This window comes from Puma concolor, chromosome C1 (assembly GCF_028749965.1).
Source record: "Puma concolor isolate L17-30 chromosome C1, mPumCon1.1.hap2, whole genome shotgun sequence".
In the NCBI taxonomy this organism is placed as follows: Eukaryota; Metazoa; Chordata; class Mammalia; order Carnivora; family Felidae; genus Puma; species Puma concolor.
The window spans coordinates 27,252,453-27,270,106 of NC_141674.1; the positions used below are offsets into that span (position 1 = coordinate 27,252,453).

The following is a 17,654-nucleotide window of genomic DNA, read 5'->3' on the forward strand; positions in this document are numbered from 1 at the left end:
AATTATGTTATATCATTTTCTTAAGAGTTAGTTTAGATTGCTAACGTTTCTTTCTCAGTCACCAAGCCACCCCCGTTGCCCCCTTGGATAAGCCAGTAAGAACAAGTGAACTCTTAAAAGCAAGTGACATTTTGTTCTTCAAAGGTCTGGAGGCTGCATAAATAAGGGTTTTGTGTCAATACTCACTGTGTTTTCTCCCAGAGATATGAGATAATTTTCTGATCATCTGAGCTTTTGCTGCCATCCAGGGTTGTGCTGTCCACAGGAAGGGTCAGCTCCTTATCCGGGCCTGCATCTGCTTGTGGAGGCTTGTTGTTTTCTAGAAGACAGAGACACAGAGGTCAAAAGAAGGTAGTGTGGCTGGGAAAAGAGAGGAGCCACCGGGACATATGTTCTGGAAGCCATCAGGACTCTGCCTCTCTGCCCAGAGAACAATCAGATATTGTGGGTCAGGGAGCTCATGATGAATATAAGACTGAAAGATATAAAACTATTCTGAAAGAACATGGCAGAACATAACAAAGTTGTAATGCCATGCTAAATTTGAAATGTAATACTATGGGAGTTCAAATGAAAGAGTCTGAGTGATAAGATAGGGCTTTCTTGAGGAAGTGGGCTTTAGGCTATCCCTTACAGGACGTGGTAGGTTTTGGGATAACAGAGACTCTATCTGCTAGGTCCCCTCGAAGGCACGATGACTAGCCAAAGGCAAGGGCACAAGCTGAGGCTGTGAAGTACTCTTTCTCTCTAGCTCTGAAGAAAGCACTTGGAACGGACAAGTGAAGTTGCCAGGGTCCCCGTGGACTGGTGCCTCCCACTACCGCTGTGTAGCTCAGAACCCAAACCCTCTTCTCCCCTATGGTTCAAAGGACCAGCCAACAGAGGAGTCTGCGCTACAAGGTTGGAACTTACCAGGCTGCACAATAACAGTCACTTGAGCAGTGGCCTGCTGTCCTATCGTGTCAGTCACTGTGAGCTGGTAAGTGTAGTCTCCTTCTTGCATGGCAGAGAGCTGCAGGGTTGGTGTTCTAACACCCTGGATGTATAAATACAGACAAGTGGAAAAGCAGACTCCCAGAATCACAACATCATACAGTAAGTCCTACTCTGGTCTAAATGATGCACCCAGTTCTCTAAAGCTAGTGAGTGCAGCATCAAACACTGTGGGACATCCCGTTGAAAGTAAAAGGTTCCCGTTTCAAGGGAACAACCTTCCCTGACAGCAGCACTTTCAAATAAAGTCAGAGCTCTCCCCAGGGAAAGGAGTACAGGAAACTGTGCACAGATAACCAAGATCATCAGTCTTTATGACCCAAGCCAGAAAGAAGGCCATGAGCATATAATAAAACAACATGCTTTTAAAACCATGTTCTTCCTGCTGAGGCCACTCAGACATCAGAACAAAGCTGCCTCAGTAAAACATGGCAACTCAAGAGGTTATGCAATGCCATGCTGTCCCCTTGCAGGTTCGTGCAGATGCTACAGCAGCAGAGAAACCGAACATCATATCTAAACAAAAGCCAGGTGAAATGTGAGCTTTAAGTCATGCCTCCGATTTGGAAACACAGTGTCAGAAGGAACATTATACCCAATTTAGGGCAATGCAGGAACTTCCTCTAGAAGAGTGAGCAAAACCTGGCAGCCTCTGGGCTGAATCTAGCCTGCAGGCGTTGTGTTTGGCCTGCAGTGTCTTAGAAGTTGGAAATTTTCTTTTTTTTTTAATTTTTTTAAGATTTTATTTTTAAGCAATCTGTACACTGAATGTGGGGCTCAAACTCACAACCCCAAGGCCAAGAGTCCCATGCTTCAGTGACAGCAGCCAGCCAAGCACCCCGAAAGTTGGAAATTTTCACATAAAGGTCTAGAATTCCATTTTCTCTTGAAAAGCTGGTCTATCTAGGAATATATGAGAGCATATTTCCATGTGGCAACAACCAGCTGGACCTGAGGCACAGATGGCCACCTCAGTCAGGGGTTATGTTGTATGATTAGCCAAAGGCCCTATTCAGTTTTACTTACGTTACCTGCCTGGTGACAGATCTAGTCTCTTCTTAAATATCTCCCGAGAGAAGATGCTCACCATCTATCCAGGCAGGCTACTCCAATCTGTGGCAGAGCTCATTAAGATCTGCACCCTTGTAGCATCAGAGTAGACTGACTCTCTGGAACTGTTCTAGAACAGCTCCCCTTTTTCATCTCATCTTTTTCTCTAATACTAAACACTAAAGACAAAGATTTTGCTAATGTGTTCATTAAAGGCCCCTTAAATTTTCTAAGTTTTTTTTTTTTTAATTCTAACCTTCAATGTTCTATATAAATCTGACTTTGGTAATTACAATGGGGCAAAAAGAAGCCTCCGTAGGGCAGCCAGCCTAGGAGCTCTGACTCCCCTGGGCAAGAGAAGGCAGAAGCCACTCCCTCCTACCTGCATCTCCACCACTTTCCCCTTGCTGCTTGGGCTGAGTGACCACTCATAGCTGGTGATGCCATGATCATCGGTGCTCTGGTTCCCAAAGAGGATGATGGAGTTTTGGGGCAGGGTGATCACTTGGTTGGGGCCCGCATTGGCCACAGGGGGATAATCCACAGCTTTGTTCACTGTCAGGCTCGCAGTGGTAGAGCTGGTTGCTCCATCAGAGTCTACTACAGTCAAGCTATCAGGGCAGAGAAAGCAGTGCAGTCAGGGATGGGCTTAAGGAAGAGGAATGTATCTGAGAAGACTGAAAATTGAGGCTAAGAAATACCAAGGCAGCAGGGGTACCAAATGGTAACCAAATCTTTACCCATTCTTCTTGCAAAGACAGAATAACACTAAATGCTAACACTGACTGAGTCCCAGGCACTGTTCCAGGTGCTTTCTATCTCACTAAATCCTCACAACAGCTCTATAAAGTACTATCCTCATTTTACTCCTCACATAGACAAGGAGACTGAGGCAGAGAGAGTCAGGACCTGAATCCAGGCAGTATGTCACCAGCACTGTTCTGGCCCACTGCCCACACTGTGTGTTCTGTGTGCTCGGGCCTTCACGAGCATTGTCTGGTCTGGCCCACACAACAACCGTAAAGAGCAGGCATCCTTAATCTCACTTTACGGGAAGCTGAGAGAGGCTGAGTCATCTCCCCAGGGCTATACAGTGGGCCAAGGTGCAAGCCCAGTTCTGTGACTGCAAAGCCCAGAAACCAAGCTTTAAGAACAGATAATCCCTTACAGGTGTGCTGTTTCGAAGGGACACATGCACCCCCATGTTTACAGCAGCACTATCAACAATAGCCAAAGTATGGAAAGAGCCCAAATGTCCATCGATGGATGAATGGATAAAGAAGATGTGGTATATATACACAAGAAGTACTACTCGGCAATCAAAAAGAATGAAATCTTGCCTTTGCAACTACGTGAATGTAACTGGAGGGTATTATGCTAAGTGAAATTAGAGAAAGACAAAAATCATGACTTCACTCATATGAGGACTTTAAGAGACAAAACAGATGAACATAAGGGAAGGGAAACAAAAATAATATAAAAGCAGGGAGGGGGACAAAACATAAGAGACTCAAATATGGAGAACAAACAGAGGGTTACTAGAGGGGTGGGGGAGGGGGGATGGGCTAAATGGGTAAGGGGCATTAAGGAATCTACTCCTGAAATCATTGTTGCACTATATGCTAACTAATTTGGATGTAAATTTTAAAAAATAAAATTAAAAAAAAACAAATAAAAAATAAATAAAAATAAATAAATAAAAAGAACAGATAATCCCTGGCCCCTGAAGCTGTGGGGCTTAGAGGCATCCCAGTAAGTAGAGCAAGCTGACTGCAGCAGGCCCTCCTCTGTGCACACATTACAAGAAGGGGTGCCCCGGGCGGACAACCTCGAGGATGGACCAGGAGGGCTGGCTCTGGCAAGACAGGCGCCCGAGATGCAAATGAATTCTCCTACGCGACAGCCCCACAGTTTGTGCCAGTGTGAAATAGGATTTGCAAGAGAAAAAAAAAATGTTCATTTATAAGAGCAGGCTTTTACCTAAATGATGCCTTCCAGCTGAACAGCCTAAAGCTTCTCTTGCCACCTCCAAATGTGAGCATAAGCAAGCAAGGAGGTTTGGGTTCCTTCCATTTTGCTGACAGAAAGAGGAAAAGCATCGAAAAGACATGTCGTTTGTTTAAATCTCACTGCCAGCCACAGACAGGGCCAGACACCTGTGGGGCTATACCCCACAGCCTCACCTTCTACCCATGGCCTGAAGGGGAGTTTTGGTATTAGAGGCTTTTAGAAGAAAAGCACAAAAACATCAGACAAACAGACATGTGCAAATCAACAAACATCTCAAAAAAGAAAAATCCACAGAATCTTTCCTCTTTTTCCAGTTTCCTTGTTGTTTTCACATTTTTTTGTTTTGTTTTGTTTTGTTTTAAACATATCCTATTTGTCTCCTATTTCAGAACAAAAGTAAGTTACAGACAAATGGCAAAGGGCAGCTACCCGTTATTCTTTCACCTCAAACAGTCCCGGGCTTCCATGCAAGGATACTGGACCCAATTAGCAGCTGACTACAGGGCCGGGGAAAGAGGCCACTGCCATATGAACATAGGGGAGAAGGAAAGGTGAGTGGAACCAAACAGACTGGATCTTAATGCTAATCAAACCCTCATCATTTCACAGATTGAAGGTTAGAAAAAAAAAAGAATCACCCCCAATACTGCATCCACCCAAATACTGTGGTTAAAAGTGCAGGGGCGCCTGGGTGGCTCAGTCGGTTAAGCGTCTGACTTCAGCCAGGTCACGATCTCGCGGTCCGTGAGTTTGAGCCCCGCGTCAGGCTCTGGGCTGATGGCTCAGAGCCTGGAGCCTGTTTCCGATTCTGTGTCTCCCTCTCTCTCTGCCCCTCCCCCGTTCATGCTCTGTCTCTCTCTGTCCCAAAAATAAATAAACGTTGAAAAAAAAAAAAAAAATTTAAAAAATTAAAAAAAAAAAAAAAAAGTGCAGACCCGAGTCCTACTGCCTGTGTGACCCTGGGCAAGTTACTTAACTTCTCTGTGCCTAAATTTCTTAATCTACAAAATAATAGGATTAAATGAGCTACTGCATGGGAAGAGCTCGGAACAGTACTCACAATAATTGTTCAAGAAATAGTAGCTATTATTGTTACTTTTTAAAAAAGATCAACCTGGCCCAAGCTAAATTTCATAAATGCTAAAGCTCCTATATTAGAAATCTAAGGTAAAAACCAACTCACATTTTCATTTTAAGCCAATGAGAAGGTTCCAACCCTGTTGAATGGCAGCTGCCTTTCAATCATCTGGTCTTGAGTCAATGAGAGTGCTAAGTCCTATTTATTTACATGGCAGGTGTTGTGCTAGGACATTTATCACTGTGCCTCTGGTAGTGTCTAAAACTTGACTCATCGCAGATCCAGTGGGGAAGACAGACACCCATGAATGAACTATTGCACCACGGTAGGTGCCACATAGAGGCACCAAGTGCAACAGTTCCGGGGAGAGACATATTCTCTCCTCTTGGAGGAGTCTCAGGACTCGTAGAAAACTGAGCAGGTCGCTAAGGATGGGCAGAACTCCAACAGATTGAGTAGAGCATTCAATGAACCATAAACAAAATATGTACAGGTCAAGTCAAGGAGTGGAACAGAATAAGCCCTGACCTGAGGGTTAGAGAACCTAGCTGAAACGTGTGACCCTAGAGAAGTTAGTAAATACACTGAGCCTCATTTTTCTCAGATGTAAAATGAGGATGGTATCATGTACATACAATGTTTGTATGATACTCACAAGTGCTCTGTAACATACAAGAAGTCTTGCAAACATAAAGAGGATGACTCTAGAGTCAGCCTCACACTCTTATTAATAACATCCTATAAAGTCGACCCTAGTTCCCAGGACTATCTTTGAATCAAATTCTCTCAAAACGTCCCAAAAGATAAAGATCCTAGAAATCATATTGAAATAAAACACTAGTCAAAAGTAAAGATTTTGAGATCTCATAAGTTGAGGGAACATTTACCAAAGGGAAGGGACAAGATAGGAGTAGGTAGTTTCCTTCTAGATTTTTCCTGAGAAAAGGCAAAGGAAGGTGAGCCGTTTCACTTAATGACAGAAATCCTAAAAAAAAAATGTTTGGAGATGTGCCAGGTGCAGCTTTGAGAAGGATTAACTGTGGTGGGTCCTGATCTACTATGCAAGAACATCTGCCCTAAAAACTTATCATTGGTGTGACCACAATCACCACAGGACTCAGAGAACTAATCGAGCCGAAGGCTGTATCATCAACTAAATCTACAATGACTTTGATATCTGTCAGAGTTACTCCTAGAGGAACATAAAACCCACAAGGGAAAAACACAGCCTAAGGTAAACTTGAAGGATCCTAATTTACCTGAAAGTGTAGTTCCCAGGGACGAGCTTACTTAGTTTTAATATGGCCGTATCTTCAGAAATCTTCTCTTCTCTCAGAGGTCCCTTAAGTTCTTCCCAATGGTATTGGACGATTTTATCATCATCAGTGCTTTCTTGACCATAAAGAAACATCAGTTACAACATGAAAGCACTGGGTCTCAGCACTTATCCAGCTTACACAAACTAGGGCAACTACCCAGAGATGTGAGGCTAGGAAAGCTTCATGAAATTACAAACTATCTCTCCAGAGTGTTTCTTCCCTAGGAGTATTGGGTCAGTCTGCCTCTCTATGACTATTCCACTGCGTAGTTATCCAAGGTCTCCAACACAGGCAATCTCTGGTTAAAATGCTACTGTATGAAAAAAGGAAAATCAAAAATTCTCAAACGCGTGAAAAGATACTCAGCCTCACTTAAAATAAGAGAAATGCACATTTAAATTACACTTCAAGTACTATATTTTTCACCTACCCGACTGGTAAAGACCAAAGTTTCATAACACATATTATGGGTAAAGGTGTGGGGCAAGGCCCTCTCGCAAGTCATGGTGGACTTATGAGATGCACCCTCTCCATAAAGAGTAATTTAGCACAATTTATCTTTGCCCTTGCAGTTCCTCTTTGAGGAATGTATCCTACAGGTATATTTGCACATGTGTTAAATGTCACGCTTACAAGACTATTTATGGCAACGTTCTTTGTAATAACAAAAGACCAAAAATAACCTAATGGTCATCAACAGAGATTGAATGAAAACAAGTATATAGCCATACGACGACATTATACAGCCATGTAATGGAAGGCTATGTAATCATTAAGAGAAAAAAAAAAAATGAAACACTATTTCATGTACTGACTCAAAAAATTCTCCAACCTACAGAAACAAACATTGTACATAAAAGTGTGTATTATGTGCTATCGTAAAGACTGTATACGTATTTTCATACATATGCATAGAATGCCTCTAGAAAGACCATAAAATAATACCGTTGATAGTCTGGAGGAAAACTGGACAGTTGGGAGACAAGGATGGTAGTGACTCTTCTCTTTATGCTTTTACTTACAATTTAACACTGACCTATTAAAAAATATAAAGTAAAATGGTACTATGTGAACCCTCTGTACTTCTCTCATAAGTGCTGCTTCTTGTTCTGCCTTCTCTCTTTGCCTGCTATTCTTCTACCCTCCTCTTCTCGCCAGTAACATAATGAAATGTTTAACCTTGCTAGAGATTCTTCTGCTCGTGCTCTGACTGCATCCGCCAAAAGCTGCTATTGGTGCCAAGACAATCAGTGTAATGGGGCCTTAAGAGGTCTCTAAGGAAACCAAGCAAACTCTGGTGAGATGACAGGCCTGAAACCTCTTTCACATGCAGCCAGGACGAGAGGCAGAGATCCCAGAGTCTTCTCATGTCATCCACCAGGGGACACTACTCTGAAGGGTACAATGTTAACGAGCCCGGCCGGGGCATGGAGCACATTCTGCGAGTCTCTCCAGGAGGAGGCTGACAAGAGCCTTGTTAGGCAGTGAGGGCTTGGGGAGAGCTCCTTAGTCAAGACCCTCAGTTACTTACCTTGCTATGAGAGGAGGGAGCTTTGTTTCCATAGCTAAAAATGGTGACTCTATCTAAGCAAATTTGAAAACCAGGAAGTTTCATAATAAATAATGCTAAGTATATGCTTAATTCCACTTTCTTACCATCTCAACAGAGCAGAAGTATTACTTCAAACAAGCCACATGGGGATTTTAAATGGGGTCTGTCTTGTTTTTTACTTCCTAATCATTTGCTTGAGATGGGTAGTCCTCCCATAACATGGTCAAGAAGATGGGCCTATACAGAATGTGGACACAGTTGGCCCTGAATCTTCTACCAGACTTTTCTATCCATAGTTCATAGTGAATGCTCTTCTAAAACATCACGTCTAGACAAATACTCACGGCTGCCATCAATGACTGTAGAAGTGGTTGGCAAAGAGATCTCCTGGAACTGTGGTGACACAATGGCAACGGGAGGCCGATTCTTACGAGGCTCTGCAGGAAAATGACCCAGAAGAAATTGGACGAGGGGCTTTCTAAATTAGAGGAGGAGCAGGCCTATGTGAATGGATTATAAATCTGCTTCCATTACATAATTGATTTATTGGTTGCAGCATCACCAAATTAGAAAGTCATAAGACCAGGCTGCCATTCTACCATAAGATACCTGGAAGTGTTAAACCCTCTTCCAGGCCTGAAGATAGGCTCTGGTGCTGTCTTGTTCATGAAAAGTACTACAGCAGCACAAGCTGAGTAGAGGTGGATAACAAACAAGCTTTGTGCAATAAAGGCCTTGGCAAGCAAACTATTCCTTGGCACGGACTGTGCTAAAAAGACAATGGGAGATTTCTCAACCATCCCTGAGCTGATCGTGTGTGAGGTGACTAGGCCTGAGTGATGGGAGGGTCACAAACCACACTGTCTACTCAAGTGACTGTGAGCTAAAAACCCAATGGCCTTTTGAGAAATAATCCAATGGTCTTGATGTTAAACACATTTTTAATAAAGTGAAAGGACTACCTTGGTTACAAAGTTCAAGGAACAAAGAGAAAATAAAATCTATTACCAACAAAGGCAGAAAATACCATTTTCCAACTTCCCCCAAATTTCCCTGAAAATGCAAAACAAGATACTTTGCTACTGCACTGTAATTTACCAATGGTGGATCAGTTAAAAAAGAATGATGGGATTTGGTTTCCAAAGTGAAAGAAGACTGGCAAGGTTTAAATGAGGAATTTTGTGTGCAAAACCCGTATCTGGAAAGAGATCAGAAAGAGCCAGCCATTTGGCTGATTCTCCTTCTACATACTTCTCCTAAGCTCCTGGCTTTCTTGTGTCTCTTAATCACAACACATGGTCCTCTCTCAGCATGACCTACTTGGAGAAGTAATTCTCAGACAGACAGGCTATCGTTCAGGCCATACTGCACTGGGGGCCATGTGACTACTGTTTCTCCACCCAGCCAAATGTTCCAACTAGAACCAAAGTATATACTCTGCCACCTTAATCTTTTACTACATTGAACTAGGAATTGCCCAGTGAACATATTAAAAAAAAAAGAAAAAAAAAGAATGGGAAACAAAAACCCCTCAAGTCAAATCTCCCTCTCTTTGGGAATCCTGCAGAGGGAGCAATGGAGACTCAGCTACAGCTTGGAAACACATACCTGGTTTTACTGTCACGTTCACATAGCCTTCCCCATGGGTATTTTGACCATCTACAATCACTCTGAATTCATACAGGCCTGGAGTAAGCTGCGGGAGTGAAAGAAGACAACCACAAAGAACAGCAATTCTATGTAAAATAACACATATATCTGAACTTGCCATGCTGATACTGAACTCTCTTTTTGCACTGTTTCCAAAATGGAGAAAGTAAACTAGCTAAGGAGATGAAACAATGAATTATAAACTAAAAAACCATAGCTTTTAATGTGAATCTTATTACCAGCTGACTCTAGAACAACAAAAGGGAATTCAATATCTCTATACTCCCATTTTCTTTTCAGAAGAACATTAAGGGCCCAACCATCCTATTTCACAGAGTTATGAAATTAAAATAATCATCTGTGCAAAGAAAACCATTTTGTAAAACTACCAAATAGCTCCCAAATATCTGAATATTTTTCCCTCCTGATTTCCACTAATGGTATAAACATAATATAAAGAAAATCACCGACAATCCCACTGTCTTAACACATCAGGTAACTGTATTTTTTCTCCTTCCAATCCTTGACCACATATAAAAAAATAGTTTTTAAGTAGTTCATTCATTCAGCAAACATTTACTGAGAACCAATCATGTACTGGACATTATCCTAGGCTTGGGGTTTAGAGATGAATAAGATAAGATTACTACCGTCAAGGAACTGGACTTTCAGGGTCCAGTTAAAATCAAGGTGTGCATCAAGCTTTTTTGTTGTTCTTGTTATTTCATGTCTTTTATTAACCCATATAGAATTCCTTGTCTTCCAGATTATTGAAGCAACAGGTCAGAAAACACTTACCAAAATAATGCCAAAGTGGCTAGTAATAAAAACTCCAGCACCACATTCATCTGAAAGGCACTCCAGATGAAGGTGATTGATTTGGCCATTCTCATCCACCTTATGGTATTTCAAGACAGACAGCTGAACCTTCTTTCTCTTATGGTTATTCTTCTTGGGAGTGGTATAAGACTTCTTCCTTTCCTTCCTTCCTCTTTTTTTTTTTTTTTAAATGTTTACTTTTGAGAGAAAGAAAGAGAGAGAGAGCACGAGCAGGGGAAGGGCAGAGACAGAGAGGGAGACAGAAAATCCTAAGCAGGCTCTGCACTGTCAGCACAGAGCCTGATGCGGGGCTTGATCCCACAAACCGGAGATCATGACCTGAGCTGAAATCAAGAGTCAGATGCTTAACCAACTGAGTCACCCAGGCTTCTCTCTTCTTCCTTTTCTTAGCACCACCACAAAGTCGCAACAGAAGATGAAGAGTGGACTCCTTTTGAATGCTACAGTCAGATAAAGTATGTCCATCTTCCAGTTGCTTGCAAGAGAAGATCAGTCTGTGCTGATCAGGAGGAGTTCCTTTCTTATCCTGAATCTTGGCCTTTACATTTTCTATTGTATCCAAGGGTTCAACCTCGAGAGTGATGATCTTCCTCATATGGGTTTTCATGAAAATCTGCAACTTGGCAGTGGTTCCACTGCAGATGGTGGATCGGAAAGAGAAACCCGCATCAAGCTTTTTATTATTCTTTCTTCTGTTCATGTAACATGAACACTTTCCTCAGTATAACAGTCTTTTTAATGGTCATTTTAAAGCTACAGAATAGGGGCGCCTGGGTGGCGCAGTCGGTTAAGCGTCTGACTTCAGCCAGGTCACGATCTCGCGGTCCGTGAGTTCGAGCCCCGCGTCAGGCTCTGGGCTGATGGCTCGGAGCCTGGAGCCTGTTTCCGATTCTGTGTCTCCCTCTCTCTCTGCCCCTCGCCCGTTCATGCTCTGTCTCTCTCTGTCCCAAAAATAAATAAATGTTGAAAAAAAAAAAATTTTTTTTTAAATAAAATAAAATAAAATAAAATAAAGCTACAGAATAGTACATGAGTGACTGTGTCATATCACATAGGCATTCCACATTGTTGAGTATTTGGGTTGTTTCCAGATATTTATGCTGTGATGAACATCATTCAGACAAATGAGGTTTTTCCTTTCTTCTGAATTATGCTCTTTGAGAACATGCTAACTGACTAACATTTCTGATGTTTTTCTTCTTGTAACGCTTTTATTTCTTGGCTTTCACTTCTCTGTCCACTCCTCATTTCCTTCAGTTTCTTCTTCCTTCCACACCTTTAAGGACAACATTCCCCAGGATTCTAATTGCAACCTGTTTATTTCTTCACTGTACGCACTGTCTCTGGATGATCTCATCTATTACCATGGTGTCAGTGTCATTTCTTTGAGGTTGCTGTGAAGATTTATCTCTCTAGCCCAGATCTGTGTCCTGATCTCTAGTCCCTGATCCCAGCTACTTCCTGGACACCTCCACTCAAATGTTTCACATTTGAGAAATCAAAATCACTCAAAATCACTCTGTCCAAAAATGATTTAATCATCTGTAAACCTCACCCAAACTTGCTTCTCTTTCTGTGTTCCTCATTTCAGTGAATATCACCACCGTCGCACTGACATCTACCCAGGTGCCTAAGCCAAAAGGCTAGAATTATCCTAGACTTTTCTTCCTCAACACCACCACCCAATTAATTGATCACCAGGTCTAATTGAGTCAACCTCCATATAATATTTCTCACATCCACTCACTTCTCTCTGTTCACATTGCCATCACCTTAGATTTCAACGATCACAGCACAGATGTTAAAAGCAAGAGCTTCAGGAATGGAAAGTTCCAGTTCAAATCTACCAATTAATAACAGCATGAACTTTGGCTAAATCACTTAATTTTTCTAATTTTTAGTTCTGTCATTTGTAAAACAGATATTAATACCTACATGTTGGGGTTGTTATGAAGATAAAATGAAATAAGTGCATAAAACAATTAGCACTATGTCTGGCACATGGTAGGAACTCAACAGGTGATCTTTAAGTTATTTATTTAGTTTTTTGAAGTGCCTGGGTGGCTCAGTTGGTTGAGCATCTGACTTTTGATTTTGAACTCAGGTCATGATCCCAGGGTCATGGGATCAAGCCCCACATCAGGCTCTGAAGTGAGCGTGGAGCCTGCTTGGGATTCTCTTTCTTTCTGTCCCTCTATCCCTTTCCCCCACTTATGCTCACTCTTTCTCTCTCAAATGAAAACAATTTTAAAAATAAAACTTTATTTATTTAGTTTTTTTTTTTTTACTCAGGCTATTACCATCTCACACCTACATTTTTCAACAGATTCTCCATTGGTTTCCCTGGTTTGAGTCTTACCTCCTCTAATCTGCAGGCGGGGTGATCTTTCTAAACTGAAAATCTAAATAAGTCTTTCTGCTGTTTAAAACCTTTCAAAAGCTCCCTAGTCCCTATGGATAAGCTTCTAAGTCCTCAGGTTGGTGTAAGACTCTGTGTGATCTGATCCCTGCATCTCTCTGACTTCTTTGTGCCACTGCTCTTCTCGTGCTAGAGGGTCCAGTCACACTGAACCACATGGAATTCCCTTTTTCCCACATTTTCCCTCTAATATTTGGCCCAATGGATATATTGCTTCTCCTGCATGGGGTATCTGCACTCCATCCTTTACCCAGCACTCCATCATGACCAAGCCAGGCAAACTCTAAGAAATCAAACTCCCCGGGGCTTCAATACCCCCTGCACCAACCTAGTGCATCCCCTGTTATAACTGCCTGCTTCTGCTCAGTATCACCCATGAGACTCTATTGTCCTTGAATGTGAAGATTTTGATCAATTCACTGGTAAATCTCCAATGCCTGACACATAACTAGTATACAATGAACAATGCAAAAAAGAGAAAGAAAGAAAGAAAGAATGAATGAATGAATGAATGAGCATGCTCGGCCAAAGAATATGAACATTTTTATGGCTCTTAATAACTACACTGAATCTCAAAAAAGACTGAGCCAATTTACACAGTCTTGTGGCCGCAAAAAACTTAGCTTATCTCCCAAATTCTAAAATCCTTATGTTACCCTTAAAAGCTGTTTAGTGTATATTTTCAGCTATCACCACCATGCTTATACAGTCTTCTCACCATAAATGAACATTTGAGAGTCATACACTAACAAATACTGGATGTCAGCCAGACTTTTGGAGGATTCACTTCTGAAAGACTTCCTGATTTAAGTGTGAGCAGAAAATTTTACATTACACATTTTAGAAAATGGTCAGCACCTCTTTCCTGGCCCCACAAATGAGAGGAGGCAAATTCACCTTGGATAGTTTGAGGATCTGGGAATGTTTCCCTTCCATCTCGCCACTGTAGTCTTCGGGATGAGTAATCAGCTGCCAGTCGTAGGTGTAGGTTTCTCCTATAGAAGGGCAGTTACAAAAATCATGAAAACACACACCTACACACAAGGAGGGCAGCCACACATCCTGCCAATAACAAATCTCTTTTAAATCTTGACAAGGATTTAGTTTTTAAGATTCCACCCCAAAGCCTATAGGGAAAACCAAATGTTTTGTTGAAAAAAGAGATTCTGCTGACTCAGCTACAGTCAGGGCTTCTTCTACTTTCTCCCAGCAGTGCTCTTTCCTGCCCCATATCCACCTTCCCATTGAGAGAGGCCAATCCTCCCTCCAAATACTGGGTTGCTCATGGTGTGGTGTCACACTGAAAGTACATGCCCTACCAATCACTATAGATGAACTTACTGGGAACAAAGGCCATTTTCTTGCAAAACTTCTTTTGCAACAAAGAACAGCAATGACTTCTAAATAACATGGTTCAAAAATAGCTTTTTTACAGAGTGCTAACAATGCTTGTCTCACTGAGGTCATCACACCCTGGTGAGTTAAAAGAGCTACTTCATTCCTGCTGAGCTAAATAACACACTGCAGAAGATGGTAGGGGATGGCCCATTTAAAACAGGCCCCACTGAAATTAATTAAGATCAAATGAAGCATTAAATGGTCCTCATTTGTAGCTCAGACTATATGACTGAGTAGGGCAAGGACAGAATCCTGTTATCTAAATGGAATCCCTCCTTCGTGAAAGTGGTCTTAAATTTGGGGGAGGGAGGAACTAAATTCATGTCTGGCTAGGGAACGAAGGCTTAGTTTACATTACTACTCAAAAGGAAAAAAGAAAAAAAAAAAACCTCAAAAGCATAACAGAGAATGGCCAAACCTAATTCCAAGATAGCCTTCATCTGAAGACCAGATTTTATTTTATAAGCCTAAGATACGAGATCTATTACTCTTCCTTCCTCCCGAAAATACTAGTTTTGTGTTGGCCAGCCGTCAGCCCTGCGCAGCTCTCACAAATGTATTATGCAGAAGTCAGGTTAGGTGAGAAGCAGGAAAGCAACTGCAGCAGTGGGACTGGTGCTAAGAGATGACATTTCTTCCAACTGTAATTGGAAATTTTTTTCCACACAGAAAACAGACTCACACCAGTTTGGGAACTGACAATTTTATAATATCTAAGGCTGGCAATGCAATTTCAAGAAAGGACAATATTCCTAGGACAGAAAAGCTTGGGGGATGCATTATGCCTTACAGCCCAAAATTTGCCCAAGGGTAGGAACAACTGAGGATAGGTCTGCTAGACAGAATGCTGGTTTAAATGATTCAGGGCAGTGGTTTTCAAACCATGCCTCCGAACCCCAGAGAGATCCTGAGAGGCGCTTCAGGGATTGCCACAGGAGATGAGGGGGAGGAAGAGTAGGCAGAGCTGGTCCTGTTCATCTGTCCTCAACCTTTGAAAATCTGAAACCATTCATCTCATGTATCTGATAAAGGCTGAGCAACTCATGGAGAGGAGAGTTGAAAAGAATCTGTTTCTCGGGGCGTCTGGGTGGCTCAGTCAGTTAAGCGTCCGACTTCAGCTCAGGTCACGATCTCACGGTTCGTGAGTTCGAGCCCCGCATCGGGCTCTGTGCTGACAGCTCAGAGCCTGGAGCCTGCTTCAGATTCTGTGTCTCCCTCTGTCTCGGCTCCTCCTCCGCTCATGCTCTGTCTCTCTCTCTCTCTCTTTCAAAAATAAATAAAAACATTAAAAAAAAATTTTTTTTTTAAAAGAAAAGAATCTGTTTCTCAACCTATGTGGTTTGGAATACTGATCTACAAGGTGACAGCACCACACAGACATGAACATGCAAACAGGGGTTAGACAAGAAGATAAGGCAGAACTCAGCTGCTTTTACAAAACAGTGGAGGCAACCACAGCTCAAGGCTGTTCTCTCCTCACCTCCATCTTCAAAGGCCACCCAATTCATTCACCTTAACTTACCACCAGAGCGGGGAAGGAAAAAGCTTCTCTGGAGGAAGTTGGAATGAACTGATAATTTGAGGGCAGACATATAGAACAGAGAGGGCATTTAGGTTCTGGAAAAGTACTTTTGCATAAATATGCTATTTGGTATTAGGCCTATTAGAAAGCAGGACTACTGTACAGGACAAGAGTACATGTACCTAAAATGGGAGGACTCCAACCTGAATCCTAGAGTAGGACATTCTTCTTGACTCACCTTTAATGAGGGGAACATAAACCCAATGCAAACATTTTCCATCAAAGTATGCTTCACTACTGTCAAAGAAAGTTTTAAGAAGCGCATATATGTTTCTAAGTCAAATTCTGGTCTATCAACATATACTTCAAAGGTGAAAGGGATACTCATAGTATAAAAGTTTTCTTAAATACTGAATGAATCGTTCCCTAATTTATATATTTTATAAATCTGAATTTTATGTATCACATTGGGCTTGTCTTTTTTTTAATGTCAAATCTATATTAGCAGTAGTCTTGAATAACTTTTCTACAACTGCTATATCTACTATTTACTAGTTGTTTGGACAAAATAAATAGGTTAACCTAGCCTAAGTTTCTTCCTCTTTCAGTGGGTACAACACAACCTCAGTTTAATGAGCATCAGCTATATGCTAGGCACAGACTGAAGCAAGTCCCTTGTATGCCATCTCATTTTGCCCTTAAAATAACCTCATAAAGTAGAAATTATCCTCATTTTACTAAGAAATAAATGGAAACTTAGAAATAATTTGCTTAAAACCACTCAGATAATGACTGGCTGAGCTGGGATCTGAATCAGGCTTGACATCAAAGCCCATGATCTCAAACACTACATTACACTGCCTCTCGCATCAGATAAATATTTGTGCATGTGCACACTATATCCTGTTCTCACAGGTCTCTTGCAATGAGTAAATGAGTTAAGGTATGTGAATATCATTATAAATTAAAACATTATCCAAATGTAAGGGGATGTTTTACCTTCAAGTGGTTCTTGCAGAACAAATGCATTTAACTGAACTTCATTTTTAGGCAGGGTGATCTGGACACTCTTTCCAGCGGATACCACCAGCTCCTTTATAACTAGAAACAAAGAAAATATACAGGACATAAGAAATTAGATCCAGACTATCTCATTTCTCTCCCTCCTTTGGGGCCCAATTTGTTTTATAAATAATATTCTGCTATTTCCTTTATTTCCTCATTATTTATCTACTTTCTAATCCCCCTGAAATTTGATTCTGCCCCCACTTTTCTCCTGACAAAGATCTTTTGAGGTCATCATCAAATTGATCCTTAGCAAATCCAATAGTTCTTTCTCAACTCACATACTTTACTTCTGTGGCATCTAATAATGCTGACTGCCTCGTTATTAAAACTCTCAGTTATCATGACACCATATTGTTCTACTTTTATTCCTTGTTCTCTGAGTTTTTCTTCACTGTATTTTAACTAGTCTGTCCCTAAGCCCTCTTTATATAGTACTTTCCATAGAGTTCAATAATTAAAGTTCTACAGTGTCTCAAGGATCATCTTTATGCTAATAAATAACCTTCTAATAAAATACATCTGTAACATTCCTGGAAGAAATGCCAAATATTGATCATGAAGCTAACCTTAATAATTTCTTTCTATTCCAATTGCTACAACCATAGACTTAGGTTATTCCAAGAATCTTAACTGGTCTTCCCTCTGCTAACACTCCCCACTGTAATCTATTCTGTCTTCTTCAAATACTACCCCCACCATGTTACTCTCCTACTTAAGACCCCCCACTCCCACACCATGTTCGAGGCCAACTCCTA

The 17,654-nt window shown here is 41.4% G+C and overlaps 1 protein-coding gene across 7 annotated transcripts in view; it reads right to left on the minus strand.

The window, feature by feature from the left end:
• The window catches only part of KIAA0319L (KIAA0319 like), a 98,972-nt gene that overhangs the window by 22,294 nt on the left and 59,024 nt on the right, over positions 1-17,654 (minus strand). For all 7 annotated transcript variants that reach the window (XM_086716437.1, XM_086716433.1, XM_086716432.1 and 4 more), the window contains 8 exons: positions 16,831-16,932; positions 13,809-13,906; positions 9,611-9,698; positions 8,347-8,439; positions 6,391-6,523; positions 2,426-2,654; positions 913-1,036; positions 187-319 (listed from right to left, as the gene is read on the minus strand). In XM_086716437.1, coding sequence (XP_086572563.1) covers positions 187-319; positions 913-1,036; positions 2,426-2,654; positions 6,391-6,523; positions 8,347-8,439; positions 9,611-9,698; positions 13,809-13,906; positions 16,831-16,932 — 1,000 coding nt within the window. The remainder of the gene's footprint in view (positions 1-186; positions 320-912; positions 1,037-2,425; positions 2,655-6,390; positions 6,524-8,346; positions 8,440-9,610; positions 9,699-13,808; positions 13,907-16,830; positions 16,933-17,654) is intronic.